The sequence below is a fragment of the Lithobates pipiens genome, unplaced genomic scaffold (assembly GCF_037356315.1).
Source record: "Lithobates pipiens isolate NorthernLeopardFrog02 unplaced genomic scaffold, aLitPip1_a1.2 Scaffold_10, whole genome shotgun sequence".
NCBI classification, from domain to species: Eukaryota; Metazoa; Chordata; class Amphibia; order Anura; family Ranidae; genus Lithobates; species Lithobates pipiens.
In genome coordinates this window covers 207,537,397-207,563,035 of record NW_027507686.1, presented here as the reverse complement: position 1 = coordinate 207,563,035, position 25,639 = coordinate 207,537,397, and the positions used below count along the sequence as shown (strand labels likewise).

The 25,639-nt window shown below is 41.7% G+C and overlaps 1 protein-coding gene across 2 annotated transcripts in view; it reads right to left on the bottom strand.

The window, feature by feature from the left end:
• Positions 1–25,639, bottom strand: part of ELP4 (elongator acetyltransferase complex subunit 4) — a 522,158-nt gene that overhangs the window by 365,265 nt on the left and 131,254 nt on the right. For both annotated transcript variants that reach the window (XM_077460872.1, XM_077460873.1), the window contains exon 4: positions 23,829–23,954. In XM_077460872.1, coding sequence (XP_077316998.1) covers positions 23,829–23,954 — 126 coding nt within the window. The remainder of the gene's footprint in view (positions 1–23,828; positions 23,955–25,639) is intronic.

Below are 25,639 nucleotides of genomic sequence, written 5' to 3'. Positions count from 1 at the left end.
TAAGTTATGAGTGTTGTGTTACAAGTTTGCCTAGTATTCTCCTAGTGATAAGGCTAACAACCATTTGTTACAGAGAGGAGCTGTGTCAGTCGGTGAAATTAAGAGAAATATTGATATAAAGCTTAATTGATATGTGGTTAAGGTGACAGTTCTGTGAGCCTTGAACACGTGGTATGGTGACACTGTTTTTTGGAATCAGAGGTTATTGGTGATAGGTGAAGGAACCATCACAAAGTATTCCAACACAGCAAATAATTGTGAATACTTACGTACTTTTAATCATTATATAAAGGATCACTATTATAAGGAAACACGGTTTTGAGCACTTTAACAGTAATCATCACTGTATTTAAATACGTTATGTTTGTTTGAATATTCTTAGGAAGTGTATGGTTTTGAAGAGAGAATATATGGTTATTTGCCTTAGAAAGGAGTGCAGCACTTTATTGGAATAATTGTCATTTTTTATTTGTGGGAACACAAATCAGTGATTGCAGTACACTTTTATGTCACATTTGAGTTTATTACATCACATATTACATTAATTTGAGCACAGTTTGATAGGCATACATAGTAGTTAGGAGATTTGGTAGTGCAGGAGTACTAACACCCAAACTCATTGATGCCACCAGGTGCCTTAAAGGCTGTTTGTCACTGCTGACAGGGCAATTTTATTTGACTGGATGTACCCCACTACTGAGTCAAAGGACCCCTCTTTAGAGATAGTGGGATAGTTGTTCGATAACCCAGGAAAAGACAACCACCGTCTACATATTAAAAATATATATATACTGTAAATACCCTTGACAAAGTCACATGTGGTGTGACGCAATGCGTAAGGAATAAAGTTGCTTGCCAGTTTTACACTATGGAAGGCTTTCCTATTTATGTTTTATGAGTTATCTGCATACTTGAGAGTTTTCCGGGAGAAGTTCCAGTCAAAGTTGGCAGAGATTCTGTGATCCATCCGGCAGACTAAGTGACCCATTTAGTGAGCATTTATACGTTTCCCTCTGGTAAGCGTGCATTTTTACTGGTGATCAGCACAGTATGTTGGTGAAGGAGGATTGCACGTTCCATTGATATCAATTTAAGGAGCTAACCCTCTCACTGAAAGGACTTTTATGTGGACTGTTTCACCTTGGGTTTTGGGTTACTTTGTCACTTTTTTTCTTATAGGTGCATATATTTTATAAATGTATTTTTTCACTTTGTTTGCTCACTGTCATATATTAGTATTATTTACTAATTTGAATAATTTATTCACTATTTAATCATTTATTAATCTGTGTAATATTTATCAATATTTATTTTTTCACCCTCATCGTTTAATATTATTTAAGAGCATTTATGAATTTTGTATATTTATTTATTCATTATTTACACATTCATTATTTTTTTTATCTGTTGATGAATTATTTGGAAAAGTATTCACTTTATTGATTATGATGATGGTTTGTATGGTGTGATAACATCACGTACACCTAAGCTTTAAGCAGCGTTTATGAGCTGCTGCGGTTAGGGGAGGTTCAACCTCCCTTTCCTGAACGCGGAAGAATTGTTGGATAGGAACGTTTTGATTGCTGGCCCCAGGAAACCACAAAATGCAGCACGATTTTACCACGTTCTGTGTTTTCCCATGGCTGCGGTATATCACGGCCAAGTGTACATGAAGCCTTACTGAAAACACCTGAACGCAATAATTAGGAGGGCTGTCCAAATACATTTGGTCATATAGTGTAGAGAGGCCTCAAAGGTTGCAACCATGAAAAGCCCATGTTCTTGAGGGCCATGAAAATCCTATCACATAAGATCCTACTGCACACAATTACAGTATAACTGAATGTAGGTCTTATAAAAGGCAACACTGAATGCAGTGGAGTCTCTGCTCACACTGCTCTAATCCAAAATAAATTCCTACATTTGTCAGGTTGACGCAACAACCAATTATCACTACAAGTCCTGCATGCTGTATAAATACATTAATGTATGGCTGCTGTATAATATATTCAAAATGCTTTTTTAACATTCACTAAAGTAAAACTACAGTTTAATTAAAAAAATAAATAAATAAATAATAAAAAAAAAAGGTACAAGATATTGTATATATATTGCTATGCAGAACATTTTTAATGTCATTTTATTAAAAAAACTGCCTACCCATTTTAGCTATACAAACAGTTCAACAAACGCCAAGAAACCTTCTCCTTGTAAATATCACAACAACATTTAACTTATTGAAAGGACTTCCCACAACCCTCATCCCATATTACTGCTAGAGGTCTGCAGACAACATGTCAAATTTGTGCAGCCCCACACCAATTCCTAAAAGTAGTTTCTGTACTTCTTTTGGCAACTTTGGGGTGCAATTTGTATAGACATTTGCGCAGGAACCCACAGAGATGTCTCTGAAATTGCCCCTGAAGTCAGACTGACATGCGGCAATGAAATTGCGCGACTTCAGTTGAACTCGCATAATTTCAATTCCGCTGTCAGTGTGAACCTGGGTGAAAACTATAAAATTTTGGATTTTACTTATGGCTCGTACACACTATAAGAAAATCAGCTGAACGATCATACACTTTTCTGATAGAGTGTACACAACTTTCGACAGCCGATTCCGACATTCCAAACAAAAATTTCTGAAGGGACAAGCTCCAAACATTTTTTTATGGGAAAAGAATGAATGATTTTCGTTTAATGTGTTTTTCGTACAATTTTCACACAAGAAATATCAGATAGGAAGGACTGCACATGATCAGAAACAACCAATAACAAAAAAAAAAGCTTTGTCAAACAAGAATTGTTGTACATTCTTTCTATTCTCGGTTCCGACTGTGAAACATCGAGGAAAACCGAACGATCATTTGCCAGATTTTCTCATAGTGTGTATGGAGCTTAACTCTCTCAATAGTCATCATGACAGAGTTAAAGAGTTAAGCTGGCCATATATGGATAGAATTTCAAATGGAAATTCCCAGGAAAAGAAGGTTCCAAAGGCCAGTTCAACAGAGAACGTCTGCCATTTGACCAGTGTTTAGAGCAGCCTGCTTGACATCATTAGTGGGTCAAATAGAAATTAATTTTCAACCACAGTAACAAGAAGCTTTGTAAGATGCAGGTTAAAAAAATGTTTTTTTTAACAAACTAATTTCTAACGGTGTATATGGTTTTTGTTTGCTTTTAATATTTGATTTTGGAATGGATGGGCTTTACCAAAGGACTGACACGAATATTCTGAGAATTTACCTATGAATTTATTCTTTTAAGACTTTTTTTAAGAAAGTTTGTATGAAATTCTATCCATCCATGGCCAGCAAGAGAAGTTCAACTTTCTAAAAAAAACAATAAAAAAAAAAAAGTACATTTATTGCAGGTATTTTTTTATTTTTTAGGAGCCTGTAGTGTAAAGCATTACACCCATGATCAGAAGATCACAGGTGAAATCTCAGGCTCTTGCAGACTGTCAGTGTATCTGCTTGTACCTCGGCAGGCAGTTACGAAATGACAAGAAGAGTGAATAAACCACCCAGATCGATCACTAACGCTGCAGTCACAAAGGATGCCGGTACTTGTACTTCGTTCATTAACAGATGAAATGTGAATGAATGATATGGCTGTGTAGGCAAAATGTGACAGCAAGTGCGGGGAGAAGATCGCTGGCCCACTGTTACAAAGGGGGATCAGCAAGAGGATGCCGGAGTAGAACATGTAAAACAGGTGGAACGTGTAACATGTTCCCAAAGGTGAAGTCATCATTTAAATCTCACCAAATGAAACAAACAGCAATAAAAACAGGTGTTTTATAGTTCTCCCCCACTCTATTTAAGATGAAAAAATAAATAAAACATTGGTTTGACATACACTTTCAGACATTTCCATGTAAAAAAATGTTAAAGGAGAAGTACAGCCAAAGTTTGTTCATTCTAAACTCCTAAAGCCCTCTGTCGGCTGATGTTACAGAGCCAATCAAGGCTCAGGCAAGATCGCGGCAATGAAGTTGGGATCCGCCCAAGTGACTGGACTGGTACCCGGCATAGCCTCTCCGTGAGCTGCTGAGATCCTGTTCTTGCACAGCCCAGTGCTCCAGTCAATGGGGTGAGGGGGGGAGAGAGCAGAGAGTGGTGATTGACAGCCATCAGCTCTCTGCTCAGGGAGCCCTGAGAATCAAGCAATCGGTGGATTTTGATTACTCGGTTATCAGTGTTAGTGCTGGCGGGAGACAGATGCAGAATTGGACCGAGACAAGTACGATTCCACAAAAAGAAAATATCCATACTTCTCTTTTAAAAATCAAAACATAGAATTCCGGGCAATAAAGAGAAAGATTGAGCTTTATATTGTTATAAACCACTTAAACAGTTCTTTAATCCACAGTTTGATTTTATTGTTACCATCACTACTAGCCAAACATTTGGGAATAAATAGGCAAAAACAAAACTGAAACAGTTCATTTCTTGTAGAAAACATGTTCAGTGTAATGCGGAGAATATTCTTGGCAATGACCAGATTTTCCAGCATGCAGCAGACACTGAATGGTCACATGAAGTTTAGTGTAACAGCTCTAGTCTTGGCATTTGACATTCACGGAAAATATTTCAAGAATGCTACAATTGGTATTTCTCATGATAGGTAATGTGCGACAATAATGGGTATGCTACAATTCAGCATCTATCCATGGTGTAACATTCATCCTACATTTCGTTGCATATCATGTGTCTGACTTGAAGAAGGTAGAAAAGAATTAATGAGGGGGAACGCCAGGCCTCTCCTGCTGTCTGTATCACCCATTTCAATGTACGGCCAAACAAACAGAAGACTAAGTAGCCCAAGGATATACATAACAGGCAACACTAAAAGCTGTAAAAGAAGTGACCACTGTGATTACTTCTTACGGGCTTGACTTCCCAGCGATTAGCTTCTAGTGACAGTGAAGCTGATACAATCTCAAGTGCTTACTTTACTTATTACGCACATGGTTAAGCAAGTCAACAGTGTGCTTCAATACTTTCACTAGAGGGATTTAATAAGTACTGCTCAGTCAACCTTTCAGGCTTGCGATGGAGAGCTACGTCCGAGATACGCCTAACATAAACACTCTTGTTGGGTGACTGCTCCTTCCCCCTTCAATTCTGACAGGGGCAGCCATGTGCCACAAACACTCTTAGGACTCACTGAATGAAATAAAGGGATTTTTTTTGTAAACTGGCAAATTCTGTGTGTGGTCAACAGCAATTACCCCTTCCCCCAACAATAGTCCCTCTGATACTTTAAGTTAAACAGCACACATATATTAAAAATAAGTAGCAACTGGTGTTTTAAATATGGTAACAAGCACATGTTGCGCTAACCCCAACATAAATTAAAAAACATCATAAATAATATTATAGTGATAAACAGTTCATAAGTTCAACGTGAAAATAAAATTCAAGTTGAAAAGAAAAAAGTGCGAGGTGGTCCAAGAAATGGATGAGATCTTCCATGGTGATGATTAGCTGAAAACAGTGCTTTGAAAGAAGATGGCACAAACTCCTCCACCAAAATTCATCCAGCGAGGCTTATCAGATAGCCATGAACTCCTTACGATAGGTAGGTCAAACAGTGCCTCTGCCCAAAAGGCTATGTCAGTTTTTAAGCCTGGAGTAATGGGCCAACATATCAGCAACAGTGTGTGACAACCTTGTGAAGACTTACAGAAAACGTTTCACCTCTGTCATTACCAACAAAGGATATATAACTAAGTATTGAGATGAACTTTTGATATTGACAAAATACTTATTTTTCACCATAATTTGCAAAAACATTCTTTCAAAAATTAGACAATGTGATTGTCTGGATTTGTTTCCACATTTTGTCTCTCATAGTTGAGGTATACCTATGATGACAATTACAGGCCTCTCTTATCTTATCTTAAGTGGGAGAACTTGGTGGCTGACTAAATAATTTATTGCCCCACTGTACCTCTGAACACTCTCAATCATGGGGTCATAGGCATACATTTCAAAAGAAAAAGTGCCACATAGCGTGTACCAATAAAACCAATTTTAATAGTAAAAAGAAAGGTACTCACATTTAAAACTGAATAGTTTTGCATTTAACACATCAATTCCAGCCAGTAAGCAAAATGGCTGCATGTAAACATCTGGTAGTATGATGACGTTACAGCAGGCTCTGCCCTACACGTTTCATCACACCTGACATTTTTCAGGGCATGGTGTTTTAAATATGACTGGAGATTAACTTTAAAGGCCAAGGGCTTTTAAAGCTAACTCTAGCACTGTATTATTATAATATAATATGAAAATAACTGAATTACAGAAAGTGGTCAGCCCCTACCCTAACAGCGCAAGATTCACAATGCTTACAGTGATCTTGACCCTGAAGAACTTGCAACGAAGAAGAAGTACTGGGATCCCCAGGAACATGTTCCTGAGGGAGGGGGAGGACCCTGACTGGTCAGAAAGGTGGTTCATATGAGGAGTAAAAGAGAAAGAAAGGACTCTGCTTCACCACCCAAATCACGGAGATAAGCAGCCATCATAAGGAAGCATGGATGAGGACGGCACAAGGAGGAGCTTGTTCCTGTAGAATGTTTTTCGTTTGAAGGAAAAAACACAACATACTGACTAGTTCAGCGAACTTACTTCTTTTCAAAGTGTTTGTTGGAGGTGGTGTCCATTTCTTATGTGATGTTTTGAAAGATGATTTGGGAAAATACTTTTAATTGAAACTAATGTATGTACTCAAATTAGTCTCAGTATCCTGTGATCCCTGTACAGCTGTATTCAGACTCAAAGAGGGAATGTCAGTAATAGAAACCAAATCGGGCTATTCTACAGTATCTATGTAATGACAGGGAACATGATGGCAGTGGGATGATCTCATTAGTAGGCAGCTGCTCCTTCATTGACCAATCAAAATTCTGGGTGAGGGTTGTGCTGTTTGTTCTTAAAGTGGTTCTAAAGTATAGGTGTTTTTTTACCCGATTAACAGATTTCCTGCAAAAACAAAAAAACACTACTACTTGCACATTTCCACTCCCTAAACACCCACCTGACACCTCTCATGATCCATCGCTGTCCCTGCCGGTAGCCCTGCTCTTTTCTCTTCCTGGATTCACTGGCTACACTGTCATTCAAACTACTATCATTCAAGGAGGGAGGGGGAGAGGTGAACGTGGCCGAGTCATGCTGTATGTGTCTATGGATGTACAAAGCCCAGCTTGGGGTGCCCCCATAGCACATGGATGTTGTGGTGGCACTCGGAAACTAGGAGGAATAGAGGTCACCAGTGGGGATCAGCAAACTAGAGGTAAGGGGCCGCTCTGTACATTCTCGTTGCACAGAGCAGGTAAGTATATCATGCATTTTGATCTTGATATAAAAATAAAAGCCCTTTGACTTTAATATCCCTTTACTAAACCATACTACCACTACAGTGAAAGCTAACGACCTGATATTTCTGTCTTGTAGGGGTACCTGGATCACAAGATTGGTTGCACAGAATTACAAATTCGTTGGCACGTAAAATATTTTCCATATACAGTATCTCACAAAAGTGAGTACACCCCTCACATTTTTGTAAATATTTTATTGTGACACCTTGCTACAATGTAAAGTAGTGAGTGTACAGCTTGTATAACAGTGTACATTTTCTGCCCCCTCAAAATAACTCAACACACAGCCATTAGTCTAAACCACTGGCAACAAAAGTGAGCACACCCCTAAGTGAAAATGTCCAAATTGGGCCCAAAGTGTCAATATTTTGTGTGGCGCCATTATTTATGGGTTTTATCCCTCTTTCCCCTTCTTTTCCTTTTCCCTCCTCTCTCCCCCAATAGATCTATGGCATATATATATAATTTGTCCAACGCATTGTTTCTTAATATTTATAGACACCCACTTCATACCTGCTCCTGAAGAGTGGCAGTCGCCATGAAACGCGTCGAGCCAATAGATGCTCTCCTTTTTACATTATGAGCCAATAGGTGCTCTCCCTTCTACATTATATTGTCATCTTCTATTTATTCTATATATCAGCTGGACTGTACCAACCAACTATGATTGGAACTATTTACTATGGAGACACGTCGTGGTGAATGCGATTGCTTACAAAGGTTTAAAGTATGAACCAATTTGTTGTTTTATTATGGGATTGTGAGCCAAATAGTTGCCTCCCTATGTTTACAATTATAACATTACATGACTCTATATATCAATTGGTTTATATGTAACTGAATTTGGAATATAATTAGTTGTCATAGAGATCTGCCCTTAATGAATTTGTTGTTTACAGCATTTACAGTATGAATTGATCATGTTGTTGATTACATCTTTTACAATATTAGAGACCTCTGTCTGATGAATTTGGGTTTTTATAATATTTATAATATGAACTATGATAATATTCTTGTTATTAATTTTGTTACAATTAAACCTTCTAGTGCCAATTATGTCATGTGATGTTTATATGCAGCGTTTTTGTTTTTTTATATTACTTTAGGTACCTGTCATATTCACTATCACTGTGTTATCTCCAGGGTGCATGCCTCATATAAAGTCCCACTAGTCTCTGTCTTTTCTGTTTGGTTCAAATTATCGGGGATGGTCGTGCTTGGTTCTACCCACCTTGCGCTTTATATTAAGTCCCACCTAGCTGTTTGGTTCTTCCAAACTTTTTTTCATGGATTCAAAACTGGCTACAGGGAGGAGTTCAGAGGGTAGTGATAAATGGGGTGTACTCAGAATGGTCCGGGGTGGAAAGTGGGGTCCCCCAGGGTTCTGTCCTGGGAACAATCCTATTTAATTTATTCATAAATGACCTGGAGGATGGGATAAACAGCTCAATCTCTGTATTTGTGAATGATACTAAGCTAAGCTGGGCAATAACTTCTCTGCAGGATGTGGAAACTTTGCAAGAAGATCTGAACAAATTAATGCGGTGGGCAACTACATGGCAAAAGAGGTTTAATGTATAAAAATGTAAAATAATGCATCTGGGTGGCAAAATTATGAATGCAATCTACTCATTAGGGCGAGAGCCTCTGGGAGAATCTAGGATAGAAAAGGACCTGGGGGTCCCTAGGAGATGACAGGCTCAGTGTCATGGTTATGCAATAGAGTTCGTCTGCTTACCTGTCTCCATGTGTTCATCTCTAGAGACCAGCCGACCCTCACCTGACTGCTTTTGTAATCCATCCTCTGGCATGGCTCCACCCTAGCTCCTATCAGAGAACTCTATATTAACCTGTGCACTGCAGGCCAACCCTGCTGATCAACCTTTGTGTGTTTAGCTTCCCGTTACCTGCCGTGTGCTCTTCTGTTGTTCCGTTACCGACTTTGGCGTGTCCTTGACTATCCCTGTTTGCCTGTGATCCTGATCTTTTGGCATGTCCCTGACTATTCCTGTCTGCTTGTGGCCTACTGTGGGTGTGAGCTGGGGGACCCAGGGGGTCACGACCTGGAGCCAGTTGCAGCCAAGTCCATCCTCACCACTAGAGGCTCTGGTGAACACCTGCTGGCTCTTAGACTCCGCGCCCCAGGGAATCTTACGCTCTAACCCTGGTGGGATCCGTCTTGGCCCTGCCTTCCTTATCACCTTGACCCCCGTCCGCAGAAGTCAGCCGTAGGGTCCACAACCTTGTGGTGCACTCCTGATCCCTACGGTGTGCATCTGTCACCTGGCCTCAAGGTGACCTGACACTCAGCAATGACATGCAATGCAAGCTGCTGTAAGCAAAGCAAACAGAATATTGGATGCATTAAAAAGTGGATTAACTCCAGAGATAAAACAAAAATTCTCCCACAAGACTTTGGTCCGCCCGCACCTGGAGTATGCCATCTAGTTCTGGGCATCAATCCTCAGGAAGGATGTGCTGGAACTGGAGAGAGTCCAGATAAGGGCAACAAAGCTAATAAAGGGACTGAAGAACCTTAGTTATCAGCAAAGATTACAAGCACTGAACTTATTCTCTGTGGAGAAGAGACACTTGAGAGGGGATATGATTTCAATACACAAATACCATATTGATGACCCGACAATAGGGATAAAACTTTTTAGTGAAAGGGAATTTAATAAGACAGACGGCCAAGCACTAAAACTAGAAGAAAGGAGCTTTAACCTTAAACTGCGTAGAGGGTGTCCCGCAAACTTTTATCTTTTCCAGACTTACAAGACAAATTTGACATTCCACAGCGGTCCTTTTTCACTTACCTTCAATTTAAGCACTACTTTTGCTCTGTATCTCCTGCCATGAGCCTGGAAAAACCTAACGCCTTTGAACTGTTATGCACCCAGGGTTCACATCAGAAGGGCCTCATCTCCGCTATTTACAGGATTCTTCATGACTCACTACCCCCCACTTTAGACTCACACCTTTATATGCGGAAGTGGGCCAAAATCCTACCCGCTACTATTTCTCTCTCTCAATGGCAGGCGATCTGGACTTCCATCTCCAAAGTTTCGAGATGTGTTGAGCAGAAGGAAACTGCTTATAAAGTATTAATGTTTTGGTATAGGACCCCCGAAGTTTTACATAAGTATGATCCCTCACTGTCTCGTTTATGCTGGAGGTGCCTACAGGATATTGGCACACACCTTCATATCTTTTGGGATTGTCCACGTATCACGTCTTTTTGGTCTTTGGTCCAATCCATTCTCCAATCAATATTGAAAAGAGATATCCCCCTGAATCCGATACATTACCTGTTAGGCCTTCCGATCCTAGATCTCCCTAAATATGCTAAGAAACTAATGGCTTTCATACTCCTAGCTGCCAAGAGAGTGATACCGGCTCATTGGCTATCTCCCATACCTCCCACACAAGCACATGTAGTCTCGTCCATTGCTCACATACGTAGGATGGAACATTTGACGGCAATAGCTCATGATTCCTTGCCCAAATTTTCCAAGACATGGGACCCATGGGATGCCTCCGTATTCAACCCAGAATCTTTTATTGCCCCCTCTGCCAGTCCTTCCTTAAGTGACCATAGGGAGATTTGATATCCTGTTTACTGTATTATACCGTATCAGACCGAGAACACCCATACGTCTGATTTCCAATGTCTTAGTTCGCTCTATCCTTCTTTTTCAGTTATGCCATCACCATTGTTTACAGCTTCATGGTGTATCCTATCACTTACCTCGTTTGTAATCTACAATATGATGCCCCTATTATGTTTACCCAATGTTATTGACTGCTGTACCGTATGTATGACATTTTTGTACTGTTTCCAAAATTTTTTTTCAATAAATATACATTTAAATAAAAAACTGCGTAGAGGGTTCGTTACTGTAAGAGTGGTTAGGATGTAGAATTCTCTTCCACAGGCAGTGGTTTCAGCGAGGAACATCGATAATTTAAAAAAAATATTAGATAAGGCACATGAACGACCACAAAGTGCTGCAGCACAGTTTCAGGGTCTTGGAAATCTTCTTAAAGGGGTTGTAAAGGTAAATGTTCTATGCATTAAGGTGAAAAAACATCTGACAGTGCCGGCGCCCCCAGTCCCCTCGTTTTACTTACCTCACCCCTCGAAAGTCCCGCGCTCGTCCTCGACTTCCTCTTCACAGCTCAGCCTGGCCGCTGATTGGCTGGAGTGGATGGATGGAAAGCAGCGCCGGCTGTATCACGGGAGCGCGCCCGCAGATGCTTCTCACCATTCGAGGGAGCTCGCATGAACGTGAGAAGCACCTGCGGGAGGAAGCAGAGACAGCCGCCGAGGGACCCCAGAAGAGCAGGTTTGGGGGCCACTCTGTGCAAAACGAGCTGCACAGTGGAGGCAAGTATAACATGTTTGTTATTTAAAAAAAAAAAATTAAGTTTACAATCCCTTTAAAGCCTAGGCCATCTTTATGTAGAGCAACCATTCTTTTTTTCAGCTCCTCAGAGTTCTTTGCCATGAGGTGCCATGTTGAACTTCCAGTGACCAGTATGAGAGAGTGATACTACCACATTTAACACACCTGCTCCCCATTCACACCTGAGACCTTGTAACACTAACGAGTCACATGACACCGGGCAGAGAAAATGGCTAATTGGGCCCAGTTTGGACATTTTCACTTAGGGATGTACTCACTTTTGTTGCCAGCGGTTTAGACATTAATGGCTGTGTGTTGGGTTATTTTGAGGGGACAGCAAATGTACACTATTATACAAGCTGTACACTCACTCCTTTACATTGCAGCAAGTATCAATTCTTCAGTGCTGTCACATGCAAAGATATAATAAAATATTTACAAAAATGGGATGGGTGTACTCACTTGTGAGATACTGTATATACAGTATTTCAACTGCTTTTAGAGTCAAACCATATTACAACCATCATTTCTGTACTATAGAGTAGAAAATAAAAGGCAGTGTTTAAGTGGCTGTAACACTACCTATCTAGTTACTTCTTATAGAAAACCAACTTAACATAAATGTGTCCTTGCATTAAACGTAATCTGTTACCTTGACAGGAAAGGTGGAACCTCCTGAACACATAGGATTAGACATATTCCCAAGCACCCCAGTAGTCCTGATACAGAAACCTTGACTTTAGCGCTTAGAATTCACTTATGGCTCTTTCCTCCTGCATGTATTATTGGTCCCTCAATGTGACTAGCTGTCTCACTGAGCAATAGTAAGACAAAAGAGGGGATTATGCCAGAGTTTGACTGTTCAAAACCGAGCACCCTGAGTTTGGAGGGGTTTCAGGGGTACTTGGAACGGTATCAAAACGTGTGAAGACACTTTTGTACCTACAGTTCTGAGAAAAAGTGTTAGCCCCCTTCCTGATTTGTTTTCTTTTTTGCTTGTTTCACTTAAAGCGGGAGTCCACCGGGACTCCGCATTTTTTTTTTTTTTTTAAAAGCCAGCAGCTACAAATACTGCAGCTGCTGACTTTTAAAATAGTGACACTTACCTGTCCAGCGCACCCGCGATGTCGGCACCCGAAGCCGATCTCTAGGTCGTCTGTCGGGTCCTGCCACCGCCATCTTGGGTATGGGAATCAGGAAATGGAGCCTTTCGGCTTCATTTCCCGGTTCCCTACTGCGCATGCGCGAATCGCGCTGCGCAATAAGGACGCTCCCCGCTGCCTCTGGGATCTGTGTGTTTCCCAGCAGGCAGCGGGGCACTTGCGGGAAGGGGCGGGCACTTGCGGAAAGGGGCGTAAGTTACGCCCCTTTCCGCAGAGAGCTATCCCGGAAGTGGGTGCAGTTACCTGGATTATCCAGGTAACTGCACCCCCCTCCCCCCTGAAAGGTGCCGATTGTGGCACCGGAGGGGGGGAGGGTTCCGATGAGCGGAAGGTCCACTTTAGGGTGGACCTCCGCTTTAAAGGATTCAGATCATCAAACAAATTAAAATATTACACAAAGATAACCCAAGCAAATACAAAAAGCAGTTAAATTATGGTTTCTATTATTAAGGGAAAAAAAAGCTGTCCAAACCTGCCTGTCCCCCCCCCCCCCCCCCAACCCTGCTAAATCATGAATGAACTGTGATTAACCACATTTTTTGTAAAGCAGAGTTCAATTTAACTTGCCACCCAGGCTTGATTACTGTCATTTTGAATGAAGAAATCACTAATCACTTTCACAATGAAACACTGCTAAAACAGTGCTAAAGTGAAGGTTGTTTTTGCTGTGCTTTAGCGGCATTTTAGCAGTGCTTTTTAGGTGCTAGCGGGGCATTTTTTTTTTAACCACTTGCTTACTGGGCACTTAAACCCCTCCTCAGTCCCAGACCAATTTTCAGCTTTCAGTGCTCTCACATTTTGAATGACAATTACTCAGTCATGCAACACTGTAACCAAATGATTTTTTTGTCCTTTTCTTCATATCAATAGAGCTTTCTTTTGGTGGTATTTGATCACCTCTCGGTTTTTTTATTTTCTGCGCTATAAATGAAAAAAGACCGAAAATTTTGAAAAAAAATGAATTTTTGTTCGTTTCTGTGACAAAATTTAGCAAATTAGCAATTTGTCTTCATAAATTTTGGCCACAATTTATACTACTACACATCTTTGGTAAAAATAACCCAAATTTTTGCATATTATATGATCTGTGTGAAATTTATAGAGTCTACAAGCTATGGTGCAAATCATAAAGATTTGCAAAAAAAGATCACATCTGATGTACTAAGGCCTATCTCCATTCTTGAGACCCTAACAAGCCAGGAAAGTACAAATGCCCCCCAAATGAACCCTTTTTGGAAAGTAGACATTCCAATGTATTTAGTAAGAGGCATGGTTAGTTATTTTAAGTTGTCATTTTTTCCCATAATTCTTTGCAAAATTACGTTTTTTTTTTTTCACAAAATTTGTAATAGCAAAAATTGTAATAGCTTATTTCTCCCACACGGAATGTGCATACCACAAATAACACCCCAAAATACATTCTGCTACTCCTCCTGAGTATAACGATACCACATGTGTGAGACTTTTACACAGCCTGACCACATACAGAGGCCTAATTTTGAAGTAGCACCTTCAGGCATTCTAGGAGCATAAATTACACATTTCATTTCTCAACCACCTATTACAGTTTTGAAGGCCCTGGAACACCAGGGCAATGGAAACGTCCAGAAAATGACCCCATTTTGGAAAGCTAACACCCCAACGTATAATCTATGAGGCATAATGAGTCTTTTCAATGGTTCATTTTTTTCCAGAAGTTTTCGGAAAATGTGGAAAAAAATGAAAACGCATTTTTTTTTACACAAAGTTGTCCGTTTATAAGATATTTCCAATGCATAGCATTTACATAGCAAAAATAACACCCCAAAATACGTTCTACTACTCCTCCTGAATATAACGATACCAAATGTGTGAGACTTTTACACAGCCTGACCACATACAGAGGCCTAATTTTGAAGTAGCACCTTCAGGCATTCTAAGAGCATAAATTACACATTTCATTTCTCAATCACCTATTACAGTTTTGAAGGCCCTGGAACACCAGGGCAATGGAAACGTCCAGAAAATGACCCCATTTTGGAAAGCTAACACCCCAACGTATAATCTATGAGGCATAATGAGTCTTTTCAATGGTTCATTTTTTTCCAGAAGTTTTCGGAAAATGTGGAAAAAAATGAAAACGCATTTTTTTTTTACACAAAGTTGTCCGTTTATAAGATATTCCCAACGCATAGCATTTACATAGCAAAAATAACACCCCAAAATACGTTCTACTACTCCTCCTGAGTATAACGATACCAAATGTGTGAGACTTTTACACAGCCTGACCACATACAGAGGCCTAATTTTGAAGTAGCACCTTCAGGCATTCTAGGAGCATAAATTACACATTTCATTTCTCAATCACCTATTACAGTTTTGAAGGCCCTGGAACACCAGGGCAATGGAAACGTCCAGAAAATGACCCCATTTTGGAAAGCTAACACCCCAACGTATAATCTATGAGGCATAATGAGTCTTTTCAATGGTTCATTTTTTTCCAGAAGTTTTCGGAAAATGTGGAAAAAAATGAAAACGCATTTTTTTTTTACACAAAGTTGTCCGTTTATAAGATATTTCCAACGCATAGCATTTACATAGCAAAAATAACACCCCAAAATACGTTCTACTACTCCTCCTGAGTATAACGATACCACATGTGTGAGACTTTTACACAGCCTGACCAAATACAGAGGCGCAACATGCAAGAAACACCGTCGGCGTTCCAGGGACACATAGCCTGCACATACCAAGAATTACACCCCCAAATACATTATGCTGAGCAAAGGGTAAAGAAAAGATTACCTGTGGTTTTAGAAGCGCAGTTGTCCACAGGAGGATATCACTGGTCCAGGCAGCAGGCAGGGACTTGGTCAGCAACAGCGAACACAGTTTTTCAGGCAGCAGGCAGGGATACTGTCCATATTACAGTCCAGGGGTAGTGCAGAGATGTCAGCAGTGCCAAAAATATTGGTCCTGGTAGTAGGCAGGTCCTTGTGGTGTGGTCAGTGCGGCATGATGGCAGTAAGTCCTACAGGCAGCAGACAGAAGTAGAGCCTCGTTCAGGACAGAATGGGGATAGGGGTAGAGGCTTCTCCCTCCCAAATCTCTTTGAAGCCTCCGAGTCTCCAGACCCTAATCTAGGAATAAGAAAACAAAGAAAATTGTTTTCTTCTTCCAGAAAAACTATACTGGAGCCCCTCACATATGTGAGACCCCGTGTTGAATCCCACTAGTCCAGTTGCAGAATACAAGATCAGTCCAAGAGGCAGGCAAATATCGTGGTCAAACAGTCCAAGGTCAGTTCCAGATCAGGCAGAGATATATACAGAATCGTTAGACGGAAGCGTGGTCGAATAACAGTCCAGGGTCAGTTCCAGATCAGGCAGAGGTATGTACAGAATCGGCAGGCATAAGAGTGGTCAAATAACAAGCCAGGGTCAGTTACAAAGCAGGCAGTGGCATAAGGGGTGTGAAGGTGTATGAAGGCAGGAACTGAGGATTATGTTTACCATACTTCACTAAAAATTTATTGAAGTATGGTAACGCCGAAAACAGTTGCCTATGCAGAGGCCTGGTTGGGAAGGACATTGTGCACAATAATAAGATGTGTCTCTTCTGACTCCTGCTTTGGTGCACACCTTACATCTTTTTTGGCGTCTTTTGCCTGTTGGTGTGGGGGGAATTTTATCCGGAAAGTGGCGCTCGGAGAGTCGACTAACAACGTCTGATCTGATATTTTCTGGTGGGCCGTTTGGGAAAATAAGGGCTGTGAAAACTTCCTCCTGGTAGCCAAAGAAACGTTTGGGGTTTTGGGTGGCGTTGCTGTAAATTACATATGAATTGTAAATGGCCAATTGAAAAAAATAAATTGCTACTTTTTTGTACCAATGATATGTCCGTCTTGAGACCAGATATGGTTCCATCATTTGGTCGTTGAAGTCGACTCCTCCCATGAACAAATTATACTCGGAAATACATTTGGGTTTCTTTACGGGGCCATTCCTTCTGGGGATTTCCACGAAGGTATCGTTGTGGATAGAAGATAACATGTACACATCTCTTCTGTCCCTCCACTTCACTGCCAGAACCTCCTTGTTTCTTAGACTTGCGGTTTCTCCTTTCCGCAGCTTCTTGTTCACCAGACTTTGAGGAAAGCCCTTCCGGTTCTTTTTTATAGTGCCACATGCTGGCGTCTTCTTCCGGTGAAGGTTGTGGAACAGGGGCAGAGATGTGTAGAAGTTATCTACATACAGGTGGTAGCCTTTATCCAGTAGGGGGTATATGAGGTCCCAAACAATTTTTCCGCTGGATCCCAAATAGTCCGGACAATTAGGGGGCTGTAGCTGGGTGTCCTTCCCTTCGTACACCTTGAAGGAATATGTGTACCCTGTGGCTCGGTCACATAATTTGTAGACCTTCACCCCATAGCGGGCCCTTTTGCTGGGCATAAATTGCTTCATCCTAAGCCTGCCACTAAATTTAATAAGGGACTCATCCACACATATGTGTTGGTCCGGGGTAAACAATTTGGGGAATATTTCAGAAAAATAATTTAGTATTGGTCGAATTTTGTAAAGGCGGTCATAATTTGGATCATTTCGTGGAAGGCATTGGGAATTGTCACTGAAATGTAAGAACCTCAGGATCCTCTGATATCTGGTTCTGGGCATTACCGCGGAGAAGAGCGGTGAGTGGTGGAGGGGGTGGGTTGACCAGTAGGTACGTAATTGTTTTTTTTTGTTGAGTCCCATATTAAATGTGAGGCCTAAAAAAAGCTTGAACTCCTCCACCGTTAGGTCTCTCCATTCGTAGGGACGGGCATAATAGGAGGTCGGATTTTGAAAAATAAATTGTTGTGCATACAGGTTGCACTGGGCCACAATTGACGCCAACATGTCCTCCGTAAAAATTAAATTAAAAAAATCGATGGGGCTAAAATTCTCCGTGTCCACCTGGACTCCTGGCTGGGCGGTGAAAGGGGGAACATTGGCCTCTCCTGAATTAGGAGGAAGCCACAAGGGGTTCTGAAGGGCATAGGGAAGGCCAGCATGGCTCCTAACCCTTTGGGGCTGAGATGACACCCCACTGGTACTTGGCCTTTCTTGCTGGGGCACTGCGGTGCTGGTGGACGGCATTGCGGTGCTGGTGGACGGCACTGCCTCACTAGAACGCCTTCGCTTACTGGGCCAGATATCTTCCTCCTCGGATTCATCAGTCAGTGTTTCACTGCTGAGGACTAGCTCATAAGTTACGTCTTCAGAATCCGAATCCGAAAAGGAATCGGAAGAGGAGAGCTCCCCGTTGCTCTCGTCGGCCGCGGAAATAATTTGGTACGCCTCCTCAGCGGAAAAGACGTGTTTAGCCATTGTAGCACTGATGGGCACTGATGAGGTGGCACAGATGGGCGCTTTTGAGGTGGCACAGATGGGCGCTTTTGAGGTGGCACAAATGGACACTGATGGGTCGGCACAGATGTGCACTGATTTATTGCACAGATGTGCAGATTTGTTGCACGGATGTGCACTGATGAGGCGGCAGATGGGCACTGCTGAGGCGGCAGATGGGCACTGCTGAGGCGGCACAGATGGGCACTGCTGAGGCGGCACAGATGGGCACTGCTGAGGCGGCAGATGGGCACTGATGGGTCGGCACAGATGTGCACTGTTTTATTGCACGGATGTGCACTGATTTATTGCACGGATGTGCACTGATGAGGCGGCAGATGGGCACTGCTGAGGCGGCAGATGGGCACTGCTGAGGCGGCAGATGGGCACGGCTGAGGCGGCAGAGATGGGCACTGCTGAGTCGGCACAGATGGGCACTGCTGAGTCGGCAGATGGGCACTGATAGGTCGGCACAGATGTGCACTGATTTATTGCACGGATGTGCACTGATAAGGCAGCAGATGGGCACAGATGGGCACTGCTGAGGCGGCACAGATGGGCACTGCTGAGGCGGCACAGATGTGCACTGCTGAGGTGGCACAGATGGGCACTGCTTAGGCGGCACAGATGGGCACTGCTTAGGCGGCACAGATGGGCACTGCTGAGGCACAGATGGGCACCGATTGGTACAGATGGGCACTGATTGGCACTGGCGGGCACTGGCGGTGCACAGATGGGCACTGGTGGTGCACAGATGGGCACTGGCGGTGCACAGGTGGCCACAGGTGGACACAGGTGGGCACAGGCGGGGTAGATCTGGGCACTGGCAGGGTAGATCTGGGCACTGGCAGGGTTTAGAAGTGTTACTGGCACTTTTTTTTTTCACTGACAATGCAGAGAAGCTCACTCACGGTTTGCTGTCTCCTCACACGCTATCGCTGTGTGAGGAGACACATTCGGCAATGGGTGATGATCTCATTTGTTTACATTTGAGATCATCACCCATTGGAGGAGGCGATCGCGCTGTAAACGGCCGCTGTGATTGGCCGTTTACAGCGATCTGTGATTGGCTGTGTCCAGCGGACACGGCCAACACAGATTTTCCCCGATGCGCGCTCCCGGGAGCGCGCGGGAAACTCTTAAAGGGGACGACGTCAATAGACGTAGTCCCGGAAATTGAGATCCGCGCTGTAGACGTCATTTTACTATAGCGCGGATCTCAAGTGGTTAAAGAATTGAAAAAAACGCCTGTTTTGTGGCACTTTCAAATCGATTTTAAGGCGCTTCAGAAGCGCTGCCCATTAATTTCAGTGGGCAGGGGCATTTTTGGAGCGCTTTTTACAGCGCTCCAAACCTGCCCCAAAAATGCTGCTTGCAGTTCTTTTTCTAATGTCCAGCAAGCACACCGTCTGAGTGTGAAAACAACGTTTTTAGGTGCTTTTCTAGCACTAAAACACCTGAAAACGACCTCGTTGTGAAAGGGGTCTTAAATAAAAGCTCTCTGACAAAGTGAAGCATACCTAAAAGATCTCAAAAAGCAACACATCATGCTGCAATCAATTCAAGAACAGATAAGAAACAAAGTAATTGACATGTATCAGTCTGGAAATGGTTACAAAGCCAACGGTGAGAGCCATTATTCACAAATGGGGAACCTTCCCAGGAGTGGCCGGCCTACAAAGATTACTCTTATGCCCTGTACACACGACCAGTTTTCCCATCAGAATAAACTCTGAAGGTTTTTCCGAGTTCAGGTGAAATTCTGCTGAAACTGTCTTGCCTACACATGATCACACTAAAGTCCGACCGTCAAGAGCGCGGTGACGTACAACACGTACAACGGGACTAGAAAAAGGAAGTTCAATAGCCAGTAGCTTCCGTCTCGTACTTGCTTCAGAGAATGCGTCGTTTTTGGTACATCAGAACAACATACAGACGAGCGGTTTTCCCAATAGGAATTAGTTCCGTCAGAAATATTTAGAACATGTTCTCTTTCTAGGACCTTCAGAATTTTCGACGATGAGGCATACGCACGATCGGAATATACGATGAAAAGCTCCCGTCTGACTTTTGTGTCGGATATTCCGCTCGTGTGTACAGGGCATAAGAGCACAAGGAGGTCATAAAAAATTAAAAAAACAGAACATAATCTAAAAAACTGCAGGCCTCACTTGCCTCAGGTAAGGTCAGTGTTTATGATTCAACAATAAGAAAGACTGGGCAAAAATGGCATCCATGGGAGAGTTCCAAGGTGAAAGCCACTGCTAACCAAAAAGAGCACAAAGGCTTGTCTCATATTTGCCAAAAAACATATTGATTATCCACAAGACTTTTGGGCAAATATTCTGTGGACTGATGAAACAAAAGTTGAACTTTTTGGAAGGTGTGTGTCCTGTTACATCTGGCATAAAAAGAATACAGCATTTCATAAAAAAAAAAAAAAAAAACATATCAACAATTAGGGCTGAAACAACTAATCACAGCTCAGTACACCATCCACAGATGTCATTAATTGCCTGAGAACTTGCAAATGTGAATGTGTGAGGAGCAATGCCTCCTGGAACATGTAGTCCTGGGCAGGAAGTAATTGTGTCTAAAGGCAGAACTTTTTTTTACCTTACTATAGGGGCAAACTATACTATAATTTGCAGCTTGCTATTGGGGCACTCTGAAGGCAGGATGAGCCAGAAGCATCAGTGGGGGACCCCAGAAGAGAAGAATTGGCGCTGCTCTGTGTAAAACCATTACACAGAGCAGGTAAGTATAACATGTTTGTTGTTTTAAAAAAAAATACTTTAAAGACTGTGCAGGGAAGACCAGCATCTGAACCCAGAGGAAGTGAAGGCTGATAGACTGGAGGTAATAGAAGGCATTACAATTACATTTAAAGTAAACTTTTACACGGAGGCAAGCCACATTAAGTGGGAGCAGGGCACACTACACGAGGACAGGGCACATTTCAAGGAGGCAGGGCATATTACATGAGGGCAAGGCACATTACGTGGGAGCAGGGCACATTTCAAGGAGGTAGGGCATATTACATGAGGGCAGGGCACATGGGAAAAGGGCACATTACATGTGCCCCAGTGTGAAAGGGGTCTAAATAAAAAAATTGATTTCTGAGTCTGATGATATATTCCTGATTCAACCTCCAATAGTATATACATTTATATCTCTTCTGTCTGTTATTCTCAGAGTGGATAAGAGATTTTCCACCCTAACCATATAGTTGGTTATCTATATTTACCATTGCATATAGATTTTTAATAATAAATTGCCTTTTTTTAAACTTTACATATTAAATTATACACCACACTTTAAGGTTATTATCTGATTAATCAATTAATCAAAACAATAATTGGCCAACTAATCGATTATGAAAATAATCGTTAGTTGCAGCCCTAGCAACAATCAAACATGGTGGTAGTGTGATGGTCTGGGGCTGCTTTGCAGCTTCAGGACCTGGACGACTTGCCATAATTGATGGAACCATAAATTCTGTGCTCTACCAGAAAATAGTGAAGGAGAATGTCTGCCCATCAGTTTTGAGACCTCAAGCTCAAGCGCACTTGGGCTATGCAACGGGACAATGATCTGAAAGACACCAGCAAGTCCCCATCTGTGTGGCAAAAAAAAAAAATGAAATTAAGGTTTTGGAGTGGCCTAGTCAAAGTCCGGACTTAAATCCGATTAAGATGCTGCAGCATGACCTTTTACGGGATGTTCATTCTCGAAAACCATCCAATGTGGCTGAATTACAACAATTCTGCTGAAGAGTGGACCAAAATTCCTCCACAGGAATGTGAAAGACTCATGGACAGTTATCGCAAATGCTTGATTTCAGTTGTTGCTGCCAAGGATAGAACAATCAATTATTAGGTTTAGTGGGCAATTACTTTTTCACAGCACTGTATGTAATGGCCTGCTTTGCCAACATGATAACCATTCAGTAAAATGAGGAAATTGCAAGTTTACTTTAAAAGTTTACTTCAAGTAGGTCTGTTAAACCTCAACTATTTTTGGTGAGTCTGGTGACCCCACAGATCCCAAAACCCGTACTATATACAGTGTGTCATCTTCTGGCTGACAATAGTGTCAAAATACAGGTACTCTGTTGTGTGTGGAGATATGTCAACTAATCCTTGAGTAGTTTTATGTGTGTCTGTTAACCCCACAGATCCTAGACCCAAACTATACATACAATTCAACTTCTGGCTGAGTCAGCGCTAAGCCCTACCCACCCAGAACAAAGTCCCTTTATTCAGCAGTTGTCTGTGGTAGTCTCCATGGACAGTGAAGTTTTTCATTTTGAGCTGTTGACTAGCAACGACCAGGGCATAGTTATTAGTCAGCTGGAAGCCAAAGCCTAAGCTACAAGCTTTGAAAACTTGTATTTTGTCACTACTTACTGTCTGATCACCTAACAGGTTAATTTCAAAGTTTAATTTGTGAAAATACTGAGTCATCTACACATTAAAATGTTTTAAAGTATGCAGTATGACTGTGAAATTCCTTTAATTATCCTCCTTGTTACCAAGGAACTCATGTTTTAACCTCCATGCAAACTAGATTGACCTTTCCTACACCAAACAGTTTTAAGTTACCAGCAGCCTCCCTGCTGTCAGCTCATACAAATCCAAATGTTACCTGAAGCTTAACGTACGTAGAAGATGAACTCTGTATCACCTCACCTGAGTGCATATCAACTAACCATACCACAGGTTTGTCCCCATCTTCATTGCCCGGAGCTGACCTCTCACTGGCTCTTGTCAATCCCAACTTCACCTTGTAGTAGCACTACCATCTTCTCAAACAGTTATTTAAGGTTTCTGGTCAAGAGTTCAACCCTGGAGCAAATAATGTATGGATTCTGTAACTTCTGTCTGCCAATCATACATCTGATCCCATAAGCCATATATGGACTAGTGATTTCAATGGAAAATATAAACGATAAACATCAAGAAAATGGATAAATAAGCCAATAAAATACACATATATATGACCTATGTCCCTGAGGAGCAGATTTAGCCTCTCTATTTGTCCTGTTGACCAATGACAAACATCTTTAGTAATAAAGCATGCATTACCTCAACCTGTCCGGCTACCCCCTACTCTTGCTACCTTCAGGTGATCCTTGAAAACTCATCTCTTCAGGGAAGCTTATCACATCTCCAGATAATCTTTTACAACTTCCATCAGCTCACTCCCCACAGTTATAACCTTTTGTAACACCTGCATCAACCTATTAGATTGTAAGCTCTTCTTAACAGGGCCCTCTTAATCCTCTTGTATTTTATTGTATTATAACTGTATTGTCTCCCTTTTATAGTGAAAAAGTGCTGCGTAAACTGTTGGCGCTATATAAATCCTGTATAGTAAAAATAATAATAACCTATATAAAACAAAAATGAAATACATTGTAGCTTGACAGTCCTTAGATGTGGTGGCTATATTCGTTTTCATTTTTTTTTATATGAATAAAACAAACAAACATAACCTCCACTTTTGGCAAATTCTGGTAACGCCAGGCGATCTTCATACTGTCCACTTCTGATCCAGGACCCTCAAGTTCAACTTTACGCTCTAGTTTAGGTAATTCATCTGTAAGAGGCGCAGGGAGGTCCTGGAAGAAATAAGCTATATTAATCCAAAATATAAACTAAAAATTAATTAAAAAAAAAACAGAATGAAAGCTTTTAGAAGAGATTATCCTAGTAATAAACTTGAGTGAAATCCATTTTAGAGAAGTACTGGAGGGGCTGCCATTGCCTATTTCTCCATCTGAAAATGCAATCTGACCCCCTGGCATCAATACCTTCTTAGTCCAGGTTGGTGATTGAACCAAGAGACAGCCAAGTAACTATCCCAGAAAGAGAGGTCAACAATGGAAGCCCAAGTATTTCAGTACAGTCACTTTAGACCTAGCCTGAATTTTTAAAACAGAGCTAAAAACAGCTATTTGCAACAGATATCCATTGGGAAGATGTAATGACTGGATGATCTCAAAGAACAAGAATCCAGGCACCAGGATGTTACACATACTGTAGATACATTGGTCCAGCTAATGATATGCCTGGCCAATGCCCCTGGAAGCTGGAAATCTCTGAGGTAGTGATGGCTATGATCTCCTCTTGCTTCTGGGTCATGCTCCCCTGCATTGTGAACACAGGAGGTCAGCCAACCAGCACAGAAGCCATTCAGAGAATGATTTGCATGCAAATCAATCTCTGATTGGACGAGGTGTCCACCTAGACCAATCAGAGAATGTTTTGTTTGCATTCTTTTAGAAAATGGAAGTCATTCTGTGAATGGCGTCCATACTGATCAACTGATCTCCTGTATACGCAAGGCATCAGGCACGGGAACCAGAAGCAAGTAAAGATCACTTGACTAGCGGTGTCGACTCCAGTGTTTTCAAGCTTCCAGCAGCACTGGCCAAGTATGTCATATACATAGTTACATTGGTCCAGGCATGATGATGCCTGTAATTATTAATTACCAGCTTTAGAATGCTTGAAAGCAAAACTTTATACTTGCTGATCCCTCACAACAAATCTAAAAGTGAAGATGTGGGCAGACTATAGACATTTGGGTATTTACATATTTCTAACAAGCAGTAATGAGCTTTCAAACAAGCAGTCACTGACTTCTATACCTGTGTTAAATGTGGAGAAATTCACCTCAAAATTCATAGCAGTAGCACTGAAGTCATTCAAAGCTTTCTCTCTGAAGCTAAGATTCTCCTACTCCCACTACAAGAACTCTCCTTTTTGGTTAACATTAGACATTAGAAAGATGCTGTTACTTTTTGGAAATAGAGACAGGGTTCGCTTTGTGGCTGGCAGAGTGTTTGAGTCAGGGGACAAGAATGGGAAGATGTTGGCTAATCTGGTGGTGAACAGGTTTCAAACGGTAGTCTCAAACATACGTTGTACAGATGATACTGTAACATCTGACCCCGCTATCATCCTACACTGATTCACTAATTCTTTTGGCCAGTTATATTCAGCAGTCCCGGGTCCATTTGTAGACGTCACACAGGAGTTACTCAGTACCCTAGACTCCTTCACTCTTTCACGAAGTAAAGCTTCTTGACAAACCCATTACAGTAGATGAAATTGAAGCAGCTATTCACTCATTCCCCAGTAGAAAAAACAAAAAACACCAGTTTCAGATGTTATCCCAGAGGAATGGTACAGCATATATGCCTCTACCCTAGCACCCAAACTACACAGTTTGTATTCTGAGTCTTAGGGAAAAGATGACGCTACCCCTCTCTATGTATCAGGCCCATATTGTCTTGATTCC